Source organism: Grammomys surdaster, unplaced genomic scaffold (genome assembly GCF_004785775.1).
Source record: "Grammomys surdaster isolate TR1022 unplaced genomic scaffold, NIH_TR_1.0 126313, whole genome shotgun sequence".
NCBI lineage: Eukaryota > Metazoa > Chordata > Mammalia > Rodentia > Muridae > Grammomys > Grammomys surdaster.
Window position 1 is genome coordinate 9,119,768 of NW_021621113.1, and position 14,406 is coordinate 9,134,173.

General features: G+C 47.8%; 1 protein-coding gene across 2 annotated transcripts in view; it reads left to right on the top strand.

Moving 5' to 3' along the window:
* The window catches only part of Tcea3 (transcription elongation factor A3), a 31,582-nt gene that overhangs the window by 3,479 nt on the left and 13,697 nt on the right, over positions 1–14,406 (top strand). Inside the window, exons 2-5 of one of the 2 annotated variants that reach the window (XM_028759932.1) lie at positions 4,621–4,683; positions 5,278–5,383; positions 5,930–6,071; positions 8,536–8,598. In XM_028759932.1, the coding sequence (XP_028615765.1) occupies positions 4,621–4,683; positions 5,278–5,383; positions 5,930–6,071; positions 8,536–8,598 (374 nt within the window). Of the gene's footprint in view, positions 1–4,620; positions 4,684–5,277; positions 5,384–5,917; positions 6,072–8,535; positions 8,599–14,406 lie in introns of both variants that reach the window. The other variant, XM_028759931.1, reaches the window with a different exon arrangement.

Consider the following 14,406-nt stretch of genomic DNA (forward strand, 5'->3'; position numbering starts at 1 on the left):
AGGTCCTATTACAAATAGTTGTGAGCCACCCTGTGATTGCTGGGAATTGAACACAGGACCTCTGGAAGAGCAGTCAGTGCCCTTAACCAGTGAGCCATCTCTCCAGCACTATCTGTTTTTGAGACAGGGTCTTATATATAGTATGCCTGCCACAAACTGTATCTGAGAATGACCTTGAATGCCTGTTCTTCTTGCCTCTACCTCCCAAGATCTGTAATTCCAGTTGTGAACTACCACCTTGGTTTATATGGTGTTGAGGACGGCCTCTAAGTTTTGTATATGATAAGCAAACAATTTTCTCACTGAAGCACCTTCCCATCTCCCGTCTCCTTGTGAGAAGCATTTCCAGCACACAGGAAAGCCTTTTGTTAACATTAAGCGTAGTGTTGTATGCCTACAAGTTCACATACAACCCTGTCTGCGAGCCATTCTGGGAACACAATGAACCTCAGTGCTGAGGGAATCTAATGACTGAGAGAGGACAGCTCATACGTGGTCCAGGGCCTGGCAAGGGGAGGGTGATAGCTGGAAGCAGACAAGGGACATACAGGACATAGTTAGTTCATGATTCTCAGGGAACTAATCTCAAGTTAGCCAGGGCTGGTTTCTAGACACCAAACTTGATTTCAATCTCATTCATTTCAAGTTTACTCAGAGAGCGCCTGGCTCTCACACAGTACTCTAAGGTCTTAGAGATGAAAGCAGTTCTCATTCCCCCCAGAGGAATGAAAGTATTTGTCCATACAGAGACTTAAAGGTGAGTCCCAACCCTTTAGAAACAGAGGCAAACGGATCATAAGTTCAAGGCCAGCCTGAGCTAGGGAGACCTTGTTTCCAAACAAATCTAAAAGACTTGAAAGGAAAGGTTCATAAGAGCTGTCTTTGAAGTGGTCCCACCTTGAAACGACCCAAAAGTCCCATCCACTGGATTCTTACTAATTGCTAAGAACTCTTTTAAGTATTTTATACTGTTAGAGAAGCAGATAGGCATGACAGAAAACTACTTAAACAAAAGGAACTGTTGATCTGAGGCTGTCTGGATAGATCTCAGAAATAATAATCTAGGAAAACAAAAAAGATGCTCATACCACACTTTTTATATAAAATGCTTTAAATGACCAAGCATGGCAGCACAAGCTTTTAGTCTCTGCATTTGTATAGCTGAGGCAGGTTGACCATGAGTTCAAGGCCAGCTTGAGCTACATATTGAGAGCTGTTAAAAAATTGGAGGTAGGTGGTGGTGATGCTCATCTTTAATCCCGGCATTTGGGAGGCAGAGCCAGGTGGATCTTTGTGAGTTCGAGGGCAGCATGGTCTACAGAGCAAATTCCAGGACAGCCAGGACTACATAAAGAGACACCATCACAAACAAACAAACAAACAAACAAACAAAAACAAGCAAATGTCAAGGGTGGGAGAGAAGTCAGTTAGCAATGTGTTTGGTATATAAGCACAAGGGTCTGAGTCCAGTGCCATGTAGAAAGCCAGACATGGTAGCAAATGCTTGTAATCACTGCAATGCCGAGTCAGAGATGGGTAGAACCCTAGGGCCCACTGGAGCCAGCTTAACCTAGTTATTGAACACCTGGTCCTGTTGAGAGAGACTGTCTCAAGAAAACAGGGTGACTAGCTGGAGAGATGGCTTAGCAGTTAAGAGCACTGGCTGCTCTTCCAGAGGTCCTGAGTTCAATTCCCAGCAACCACATGGTGGTTCACAACCATCTGTAATGGGATCTGATGCCCTCTTCTGTCATGTAGGCATACACGCAGGGAGAACACTGTGTACATAATAAATATATCTTAAAAACAAAACAAGGTGAATGGTACCTGAGAAAATACACCCCAGGTTGACTTCTGGCCTCCATCATAAACACATGCATGTCCTGTGCATATAAAAACGCATCAAAGAAAAACAGAAGTAGATGGATCTCTGTGAGTTTGAGGCCAGCCTGTACAAAGCAAGTCCAAGACAGTCGGCCAGGGCTCTGGTGACCTGGGACCTACATGGTGGAAGGAGAGAACCAGCTCCACTAAGTGCCCTCTGACCTCCACACGTGCACCTCAGCAGGCACATGGTCTGCTTTCCCCCACAACATAAATACATGGGGAAAATAGTCTTAAATATTTTTAAATATTCTTATAGCACCAACTCAGGAGCCAGGCATTGGTGGAACACACCTTTAATCCCAGCACTCCAGAAACAGAGGCAGGCAGATCTGAGTTTGAGGCTAGCCTGGTCTACTGAGTGAGTTACAGGACAGCCAGAGCTACATTGAGAAATCTTGTCTCAAAAAAAAGTAAAGACCTAAGAGCAGGAGAGATGGCTCAGACATTAAGAAAGTATATTACACTTCAAGGGATCAGAGTTCAGTTTCTCACACCCACATTGGGCAGCTCACAATTGTTGGGGTCCAAGAATCACCTCACAAACCACACGAACACTGATCTCAGTCAGACAGGGATAGTTTTTTGAGCGTATTCCCCAGGACTGGTCAACCAGGGTCAAGGTTCAGATTCAGAAACTGAACCATAACCCAGAGTTAAGATCCTACAGGGTTTTCACCAAATCCACAAACATCTGTGCCAAGTTATTTCACTGATCAGGATTTAGGGATAGGGAATTTCCTTAGGAACATGTCTTTGTTGTACACGTATCTGCTCCCATTGGTTGGGGTATTCAGCTGTGGCAGGGGACTTGCCTTGTCTAACATTCATGTCCTAACTTGCAAACCAAAATGTCAGTTACTCACGTACATGTCTCTTTCTTTTCAAGCAGGATGTCAGTTCCCAGGGAGGTCTTGGGAACTTAAACTTTACTTGACCACTACTCAAAATGGAAGTCTTATTCCAAATGGTTTTTTTATATTGGGGCAGATGTCTCTCTTATGTTGGGGTCCACCCCAGGGGCAGCTTATACCATAAAAGCTTATACACATGTGCAGGAAATGCTGCTGGGTGGTAGGTTCAGTCCAAGCTTATTGTGGGTAACTGTACAAAGCAGTTCTACTGATTTCTATCATTATTGGTTTCCAAGGGAACAGAACAGAGTATGTGATCAATCTTGGCTTTAGAAAGTTTCCCAGTAACAGCAGAAACATATGAGAAAGTTTCCTTATAATAGCAGGGTAGCCAGGTAAGTTACCCAGGCCTTAACATTTTACTTAGGCCTTAACATTTTACCTAGGCCTTAACAACAACTACCTGTGATTTCAGCTGTAGGTGACATGGCATTCTGCATTCACATGCACATAGCACACAGAGACATATATGTACATCATACACATAATTTAAAACATATATGACTGGAGAAATGACTCAGTGATTAAGACAACTGGCTGGGGCTAGAGAGATGGCTCAGTGGTTAAGAGCACCGACTGCTCTTCCAGAGGTCATGATTTCAAATCCCAGCAACCACATGGTGGCTCATAACCATCTGTAATGAGATCTGATGCCCTCATATGGTGTGTCTGAAGACAGCTACAGTGTACTTACATATAATAAATAAATAAAAACCTTTGGACCAGAGCGAGCGGAGTGGGGCCAGAGTGAGAGGGAGAAGGGGGAAAAAAAAAGAGCCCTGGCTGTTCTTATAGAAGACTCAGTTCAGTCCCCAGAACCCATCCATCTGTAACTCCAGCTCCAGGGGAGTCCAGTGTCTTGTTCTGACCTCTACAGGTTCCAGGCACACATAGTGTACACATACATGCATGTAGGCAAACTATACATTTAAAAGAAAATGTTTAAATTATCCATATGCACACACATAATTAGCTGTGCATATATGAAGACTAGACTCCAATGCCCAGCACCCATCAGCTGACTGCTTGTACTCTCAGCCAGTGCTGGAGGCAGAGGCAAGTGTTCCCCAGAGCAAGCCGGTTAGCTCAAACTGTCCAAATTCACCAGCTCTGGGATCAATCGAAAGACCTTGTTCGATATGTAAGGTAGAGAATGCTGGAGAAAGACAGATGTCAACCTCTGGCCTCCACACACCTGTGAACACATGCACACACTACGCTGAGATATATATACAAAAAAGGAGAGAAAAGATTCATATAATTATACAACAGTACATGTGGCTTATTGTGTGTCAGTAATACCTCAATAAAACTGATCTAAAACCTGAAACTGCCAGGTGCAGTAGTCAAGCCTGTATAATCCCAGCCGCTTGGGACATTGAGGTAGGAAGCTAGCCTAGGCAACATAGTGCGATCCTCCCACATGGAACAAAATAAACAAAACCCCCTTCCTTACCCTTGGAAGCTCACAGTAGGAGAGGGAAAGACCTGCAGAGAGACAAGAGGAGGCTTGGAAGCTTCAGGTTGGTTCCCAGCAGTAAGCACAGACTGGCCCCATTCTGAGGCAGACACATGCGGACAGGGACATGCTGGGCAGAAAGTGAAGCAAGGGGAAAAAGGCAAGCTTTCAGTGAGGACAGGTGGTGGGAGATGCAGCTAGCCAACTGGTCTGGGGCCAGAGCCTTTCCCTTCTCTCTAGTTCTGTGTGTCCATACCTGTCCTTGAACCACACATCTGTCTATCCGCCCAGGAGCCCACAGCCATCAGAGAGAGGCCCAGGGCAACTTCTGTGTCTCAGTGTTTTTCTTGTGACTTCCTGCAGGAAGGGGCCCTGGACCTTCTCAAGAAGCTAAACAGTTGCCAGATGTCCATCCAGCTGCTACAGGTGGGAGGAGGGGCTCTGTGGGCGGGAAAGACCCCATGGAGGTTTCTGAGGGGGGATTCTGAGGGTGAGGTGCTGTCATGGAGTTCTTTCCCAGGCTCAGGGGTCAGGGTCCTTGGGTTTAGGGAGAAGGCGCTTTCCTTGAATCTTTATCCAAAGCCTGTGAGATGCAAGTGGCCCATGACCCAGGAAGAGTGAGAAGTCCCCCTGTTTTCAAGTCTTCCTTAGATTTCCCATAAACCCCCCAAACTTTACCAGAGACTTCTGGTCCTAAAGGACAAGCACAGATATAAGATGTGGCAGTCGGTGGTAGGTCAAGTCTCGACTTTTTCTCAGAGCATCCAGTGGACTGAGAATGGTACAGGGTCCTAGCTACAATGAACACTTACCCCACTCCAGCTTTCCACCACTATCAGCTCAGGCTTGGGTCTCAGGTAGGGTAGCCACTCAAGGCCTAATTCTAGGATAGATGATCAAGGTAATGTCCTCTGCTGGGAGTCAGGGCAAGGACCCTGGAGAGATTGGAGGGAAGCAATGGTTGAGCTGGGGCTGCTGCCTTCAGTAAGAGTGGCTGGTCTCTTAACCCTTTCCTCACAGACCACCAGGATCGGAGTCGCGGTCAACGGAGTCCGCAAGCACTGCTCAGACAAGGAGGTGGTGTCCTTGGCCAAAGTCCTCATTAAAAACTGGAAGCGGCTGCTGGGTGAGAGGGGGGCAAGACCCATGGGAGATAGGGCTTCCTGGCAGCATATGGGAGAGGCAATGCCTGACCAGTAGTAGGCTCACTGAGTTATTTACTAGATGGTATGTGGTCCCTGAATCATGGAGTTCACGGTGTTGTGTGCACAGGTGTAAGATCTATATGTAACATATAATTTTTGGTGTATGTGTATGTATATGTTTCTGTTTGTATGCATGTATGTGCACACTGCCTGACTCTCCATAGATGGGTACACTGCTATGTTCCATGTGGGATATTCATGTTCTATATGTAGCTCTGTGTGCACATGTGTACGTGTGTCCACATGCATCTGCATGCATAGATTCCTGTGTACATACATGTGTGTGTGCATATGCACGTTTTCGTGAATGTGTGCACATGCGTCCACATGTGTACATGCATGTATGTGGTGGGCATGCATGCAGATGTCCCCCAGTCCCGGTCCTTTGTTCCCCGGGGACCAAAGCCACACAGGTCTGTGCTGTGAAGGTGCTGAGTGGGGACACAATGCCACAGTTTCGTTTTCAGACTCCCCCAGAACCACCAAAGGAGAAAGAGAGGAAAGAGAAAAAGCAAAGAAGAAGGAGAAAGGACTCGGCTGTTCAGACTGGAAACCGGAAGCAGGTCTCTCTCTACCAAGGAAGAAAGGAGAGGGAGAGTCCAAAACCAGGTACTTCTTTCTAGGCCTGGAGAGGAGGGGGCCCATGCTTGTCACATCTTTTACCAGCAGCTGTTTAGAGAATTTCGTGAAGACAGCCCTGGAGGTAGATGTTAGTGTCTTCTCTGTTGCTCACCCTGGGGTTTCTGGCTCAATCTGCTGGACTCCCATGGCCCCAGCTTCACCCAGAACGGCGAAGGGATAGAAAGCATGTCAGCCATGCAGCCCTGGCAGCCCATGCAGCCCTCGCTCAGCTCTGAGACTTTCACAGGAGCCAGGCACAACAGCACCCACAGCTGTAAACACAGTACTCGATTGGAAAGAGCGGAAGGTCATGGGTTTGTGGCCAGCCTGGGCTATATAGCAAGATCATTGCCTCAAAAAAACAAATGGGGTTCTCCGTGGAGGCTGCACAGCTGGTCCCTGGCCCCTCAGATACACAGAAAGATGGCCACAATGGGGGAGGACCCCTGCCTAGAAGGATCCCCGGGTCCCCAGCAGTCCTGTAAGCAAAGCCTTGGTGTCCAACAAGAACAGTCACCACTGCTGAGATCTGCAGCTTGAAAGTGGCTTTCCATTAATTATCTGGAGTCTGCTCTTAGCCTTTCCTTTCCTTAGCCTTTCCACACTTTATGAACCAAGTCATTGGTGCGGGCAGTGATGTTGCCTGGTAACGCATCCTGCATCCCATCTTCGTCAGGTCTGCAGGGTGGGGCGAGCCTGGACTTTTTCCACTAAGAGAAGTGATTGATCAGTATTTACTTGGCATTTAGGTTAAGCCACCAGGAAGCAGAGGATCCTGGGAGGAAGGACTTTCCCGCTCCCACAGTTATTATGTGGCAGTAGGGCTGGATCTGTGCCTCTGCAGAGAGGAACAGAATGTGGTGGTCTCAACCCCATGCCTGCTCTCTTTCCCCACCCTCACCAGGTACTCCCCAAAACATGTGTGTCTTAGATAGGATGCAGATGCCATGTTTATCATGGTAGACAAAGGATTTCAGGGACATATAGCTAAGCCATGGGGGCAGCCAAGGCAGGAGGACAGCTTGAGAGACCTTGAGCCCTCATTTTTTTTTTTTTTTTTGAGACAGGGTTTCTCTGTGTAGCCCTGGCTGTCCTGGAACTCACTCTGTAGACCAGGCTAGCCTCGAACTCTCGAACTCAGAAATCCGCCTGCCTCTGCCTCCCAAGTGCTGGGATTAAAGGGGTGCGCCACCACCGCCCGGCGAGCCCTCATTTTAAAAGAAGAATTTTTCAAACAGTAAATCCTCCTCATTCTCTGTAACTGGGAAATCTCCTAACTTCGTGGGGTTTATGTTTGACATTAGTAAGTTTGTGGTAGATATTGTCACTGCAGACACACACCTTCAGAATCTTTTAAATGCCTCAATGCACAAACTTTAAAAAAAAAAAAAAAAGTGTGCGAGCTTGTGGAGCTCAGGGGACAGTATGTAGGGGACAAGTCTGTCTCCTGGCGTGTGGGTTCAGGGTACCAAACTCCGGCCATTAGGCTTGGCATCTCCCCTCCTCCCTTCCTCCTCTCCCCTCCCCCCTCCTCCCTGCCTCCCTCTCCTTTCTTCCTGTCCCTTGTCACCTCTCGTCACAGTGCTGGGGGGTGGATCCTAGGGCTTACATGCTAGGCAAGCCCTCTACAACCGCAGTCTCTCCCAGCCCAGTCCTCACACCACACTGCTTTTTACATAACTTTTGTGGGGCCCTATTGTGTAATAAATGCCACAGGGCAGTAAGTTCTACACTATCCTAGAAGACGTGAGTGGGGGACTACAGCTTTCAATCAGGAACTTTATACAAATGGCAACAGGACCTGGCATTCAAGGCCAGGAGAAGTTGCTCAGTGCATTTTGGAAAGTGAAGATTTTTTTTTTTTAACCTCTGACCTTGTCACGCTACTAGCCCAGAGGTTGTAGGTTTGGGTGGGTCTTCTTTCCTTCTGTCCTTTTTTCCTCCTGGACACTGATTTCTCATAAGGCTTTGGGCGCAGCACACACCTGATCTTGTCCCCTACTGTCCCATTTGCCAACTCAACTCAACTCTCCTACCTCCCAAGCCTGTGCGCGCTTCTCCCAACCTCCTAAGTAGCCTGCAGGGGAGGCTGAAGGCCATCTCAGTCTCTCGAGCTCCAGATACATGTACCCACCTGGGAACCTAGGCCAGAGCCTGCCTTGACAGCAGGAAGAAGGCCTACTGAGGGTTCTCAGCGGAGTAATTAGGCATTACAGGGTAACATTGAGGTGGCATTTCTGCAGACATCTGTTTCCTCCCTTGTAATGTTCTGTCAGGCAGGGATGGGCGAGAGGGACTAGCAACCTCTCTTTCCCTGGCAGCTGCAGCCCAGGCAGGTTCCCTCATCCTCTGCCCTGCAGGCCTTGCTCCAGGATCTCCTCTCCCAGCGGAGCAGCCTACAAGAGCTGCCAGCCTACAAGAGATCGTCATCTCCAGTTTTGTGTCTTTTCAGGAGAGACTCTGCAGATTCAAGGTCATCCACCACCTCTTCTCCAAAAAGGCCTTCACTGGAAAGGTAAAAGAAAGGGCCTTGTTGGGCAGGAACGGGGCCGGGGCTCTCTGTTCAGCTGGGGAAGCCTCAGGTAGGAGAAGAATCCTACTCTACCTTACCTCCAAATTCTAGGACCTGCAGGCATGACTGCGGACCAGTCACTGTTACTCCAACACTGAGTGCCATGCCCAAGGTCAAGTTGAGTTCCATAAGGACAGCCAGGGCTATACAGGGAAACCTAGTCTTGAAAACCAAACAAGCCAAAGTGGGAAGAGGGGAGAGGTGATGCATGGGCGGGTCCCATCCCTCATGGATCCTCTAGAAACTGGAGCCATTGGCTTGGGAACTACTTCACCAGACTTGTCCTGGTGCCTGCATCAGATTGTAAGTCTCAGAGCAGGAAGAGACCAGTTAAGAGGTGTTGGAATAATCTGTGACTCCGATCACTTTGATGGAGGTAGAGCTGGAAAAAGGATCACACTGAGAAATCCATTCTGGAGTGGGATTTTTGGATGGTTGGATGCCGGATGTGAGACAATACAGGGTACCAACAATGATCCCCAGAGTCCCTGTGGCTGGAGCTGTCAAGGTGGAAGAGTGCATGGGTGGACTGTTAAGAATTCAGGTCTGAGACTGGGATGAGACTGGCACGAAGTCCTGGAGTTCATCCCTCACCGTTGCATAAACCAGGCATGCTGATACATGCCTGTGATCCAGAAAACCTTGGAGATACGGGATCAGAGAGTTCACGCCAGGCTGGACTACAGGAGATCATGTCTCAACTGAAACAGAGTTCAGGTCTTCTGAACTGGCTGTGGTGACCCGAGAGGCAGAGGTAGCTAGATCACCAGTTTGAAGGCTAGTGCAGACTGTGGCTAACTAGGCAACCTGCCTACCTGAGGGGTAACACTATCCAGCCCTCACCAATGCCTCATCAAAATGCACATCCAGTGCATCCTTCAGGGTTTGTTGTTCTCTGTTTGTGAGTCAGAGTCTCACTATATAGCTGGGGTTAAGGGGGTCTGCCACAGGGATCTTACTGCTGAGGCCCTGGCTGATCTAAGTCCTACTGCCTTAGCTTTCTAAGTAACTGAGTGTACAGATATGTCAGCATGCTTGACTGTTATCCTCCAGGGTTTTTCCAGGTTTTTATTATTTGTATGTGTGAGCACGCTTGTGTGTGTATGTGTGTGTGTGTGTGTGTGTGTACATGCATACATGATGTGTGGATGCATATGATAGGGTCACAAGACAACTCTGTGGAGCTGGTTCTCTCCTTCTATCCTTACGTGGACTCCGAGGTTCAAATGTAGGGCACCAGACTTACGTGGCCATCTCTTTGGCCCCAATCTTCCAGTATTAAACTTATTATCCTTACATTGATCTGATTGATTGGATGGATATATGTTGGCCATACATAGGGAGGCCAAAGGACAGCTTATAGGAGTTGGTTCTCTCTTTCCACTGTGTGGGTTCCAGGGACAGAACTCAGTTTGTCAGATTTGGTGGCAAGCGCCCCTGCCATCTCACTAACCCACAATCCGCCAGTTTTATGTGCTTTGTTGATGTTATTTAGCTTAGTTTACGTGTATGTGTGTTTGTCTGGATAAACTCATATGCACCATACATGTGCAGGAACTAACTCAGAGGCCAGAAAAGGGCACTGCGTCTTCTGGACCTGGAGTCACAGGTACTTTGTAAGCCATGCTGGGAAGGCAACTGAGCGCCTCTGCAAGGGCAGTCAGCACTCTCCATTGCTGAGCCATCTCTCCCAGGGTTCCAGTTATCAAGGGGCATCTAGATATTGCTATTTCTTCCTATGAAATTTCCAATTATAAATATTGGCCACACGTGCAGATTTTTCTAAAACACAACTTGGACACACAATATGTCTCACCAGGGTGCAGCCTCTAAGACCAGGCAAAGATCAAAACTCTGAGTCAGGACAGAGGTCACATACCGAAATTCTAGCTTGGATTCCTCGGATCCATAGCTTAGCTTTTGTGGAGTGTCTATACCATGCGGTGGGAACGCAGAAAGAATGTCAAAGATTGCCTTACACAGGAAGGCCTGCTCACGTGGCAGATGGTGTCACACTGGGAAAACAGTGCAAAGGTGTGGTGATGGGAGAGAGCAGTGGTCTAAGAACTATAGCTGGAATGCACACTCACATAAACAGAAGCAGACAGACACATATACAGACAACAGACACACACACACATAGACAGAGACAGATACAGACATAGAGACACACACACAGAGATACAGATACACAGGGACAGACAGACATACACACAGGGACAGACAGACACACACACGTACACACAGACAGACAGATGAACACAGGCAGACACACACACAGACAGACAGACACATACACAGAGACGGACAGATGAACACAGACACAGAAGCAGACAGACACATATACAGACAACAGACAGACACACATAGACAGATACAGACATAGAGACACACACACAGATACACAGGGACAGACAGACACACACAGGGACAGACAGACAGACAAACACATACACAGAGACAGACAGATGAACACAGAGACAGACAGACAGATACACACACACACACACACACACACACACACACACACAAAATGCTCCACGGTAACGGAGAAGAGAGTTGCATTCAGATCAGTTGCCTATAATCCAGACTTTGGCTTGGCAGCAACTGTAAACTACAATAACTGGATTGTCCACGAGGTGGCGCACAAGAATAGCAAGCAGGGCCTCCTTGTGTCTCTTGCCGGGCACTAGAAAGGATTTCTAAGAGCTGGCACTAGTGCTGGGCCTGAGGCTGCAGGAGACAAATCCGGGAGCAGAAGGAAAGCACAGATAAAATGTACCTAATCCCTAGCCTCACTAACAGTGCCTTCCTGGAGTCTGGCAGTCTCTAATGGTATGAGTGTGACCAGATGAAATGCAATCCAGCCGGGCAGTGGTGGCACACGCCTTTAATCCCAACACTTGGGAGACAGAGGCAGGCGGATTTCTGAGTTCGAGGCCAGCCTGGTCTACAGAGTTCCAGGACAGCCAGGACTACACAGAGAAACCCTGTCTCGAAAAACAAAAAGAAAAAAAAGGAAAGAAAGAGAGAGAGAAAGAGAGAGAGAGAGAGAGAGAGAGAGAGAGAGAGAAGAGAGAGAGAGAGAGAAATGCAATCCAATTATAACATCCAGGCAGCCCAGCCAGCTCCTAGCCAGGCTGGAAGGCACAGAGCCAGGGTCCAGAGAGGAAAGTGCTCCAATCAGCTGCTGCTTGCATGGGTAAGAGGACTCTGGAAAACTCTAGACACGGTGAAATGTGTCAGGAGAACTGGAAAGACAGACAGCTCTTTCCGGTCTGACTCAACCATTTAGAAGTTGGATGGATGACTTTAGACAACTCAGTTTCACTAACTGAGACTCTCGCCATATTGATCTGTAGGGTGGAAATTATGTTTGACTTCCCAAGGGCACTGTGAGGATCAATGGTGAAATGAAAAACCTGGAGTTGCTCTCAACCACACGCTGCAAAGGTGGCGTGTGTGATACTAAGCTCACGTGCCGAGATAAGTGACCTGGTATTTTTTGCTGGGATTTTCTTAGGTTCTTTTAGTTGTTCCAACAGACCCATAAAATGGTTGCTACTGTTATTCCTGTTTTACATGTGAGGCATCAGAGGGTAAAGAACCTACACTGTGGGTGTACCAGGCTTTGGAGTTTGCCTCTGAAGCCTAGATGTGTGCACCTGCGCACTCATTACACGACTATGTGTGCTTGTGTGAGTGTACACAAGTACGTGAACATGTGTGTGTATGGCACACGCATGGAGGTCAAAGGAAGACTTTGGAGAATTGCTTTTCTCCTTCCTCTATGTGGGTTCTCTAAGACTGAAATCAAGTCACCACACAGCTACTGTCATCAGCTTTAGGGACTGGGGGACGAGACTAGCCCTTATTATGTAGCCCAGGCTGGAACTCATGATCTTCTTGCTCCAGACTCGTGACTGCTGGAATCACAGGCATGTGCTGCCACACCCAGCTCTGGAGCTTCGACTCAGCCTCAGTGTAGGCATTCCAGACATGACAGCTGTCATTACTGCCAACTCCAAAACCCTGTGCTTCCTTGGTGTGAGCCCTGAACCTTATGTGTCCCAGGCCACACACAGCAGGGACTCTTTATTTATTTAATGTATGTGAGTCGCTGTCTTCAGACGCACCAGAAGAGGGCATCGTATTCCATTACAGATGGTTGTGCAAGCCCTCTTGTAAGCCCAAAAGAATAGGAATACTGCTTTTCAGAAAGGATACGCCTCCCTCCAGGCGAGCTCCATCTGTACTCTCTGGTCCTTGATCTCTTTATGATCAATCAGCCACTATCTGTCATGCATTCAACAGCCACTTAGCAAGCTAAGTATGGGTACTGTTACAGGAGTGAATGAGCCACATGGTCTCTGTGTGGACTGTCATCAGAAGAGGGGAGCAGACAATGTTTGTAAACACATGAGCAAGTTAATTATAGACTTGGGTAAGTGCTATGCAGTAGGGAAACAGGGTGGAGACAGCCTCCCTGAGGGTATGACCTTTGAGGTGAGACATGACGGACAGGTAAGAGGGAGCTCTGTTTTTAACTCTGGGAAATGCCAGCTGTTCACTCAGTCCCATTCAGAGATAAACTCCTTAGGTGTGGTGGCGCACGCCTTTTATCCCAGCACCAGGGAGGCAGAGGCGGGCAGATACATGAGTTTTAGGCCAGCCTGGTCTACAGAGTGACTTCCAGGATAGTTGAGGCTACACAGAGAAACCCTGTCTCAAAAACAAAACAACCAAACAACCTATCCCCTAAAAGAAAAAAGAGACAGATTGAGAGATAGCTCAGCCAACATGGGTACAGCCTACAGCACTCATAAGAAGCTGGGCATGGTAGTGCGTGCACATGCTTACAATCCTGGTCCCAGAGAGGTCAAGACAAGAGGATCCTTGGGGCCTAGCCTAAGCATGGTAAGCAAGGTCCCAACAAGAGAGACTATCTCCTACAATGAGGTGTTTGGCTCCTGAAAACACTTGAGGTTGACTACACACACACACACACACACACACACACACACATACACACACACATCCACACAAATACCAACCACAAAAATCAGTCAATCCAGCTGGAGACGTGGTTCAGTTATTAGCATGCTTTCCTGGAATATTCAAAGCCGAGGCTCAAACCCCAGCACCTCATACACCAGGCAGGATGCATACCTATAGTTTTAGCAGTTGGAAGGCAAGGGCAGGAGGATCAGAGTTCAATGCTATCCTCAGCTACGTGGTGAGCTTGAGGACAGCCTGGACTGGGAGATCTTTTTTTTTTTTTTTTTTTTTTTCATCTTGTCGCTGCAGTAAATGGGGTCACTGTAGGCAACGTATCAGAGGCAGTGAAGGTGTTGACACACAGCCTAGGGCTCTAGTCTTGGTGAATCATTCCAAGTACAACTCAGTGATGGGATTTTCCAAGTTTGTTTCTTTGTGTATAAATAAGATGGTAAGGGTATTGACCGCCAGGGACTCCTATGAGGATTAAAGTAGAAAATGTTCAAGAAGTGCTTGACCCAACTCTGGTATTTGGTAAGAGCCAGGCCTCTTAAGTGATGGTAGATCGTCAGTGCTCAGTGTGAACTCTAGGAGGGAGGGAGAGAATCCCACTTGGCTACTTGTTTTTGGGATCGTTTCTGGAGAGTAAGGACCTGATAAATGATGGATGGGTAGATGGATGGACAGATGGATGGATGGGTAGACAGATGGATGGATGGATGGATGGGTAGACAGATGGACGGATGGATGGAT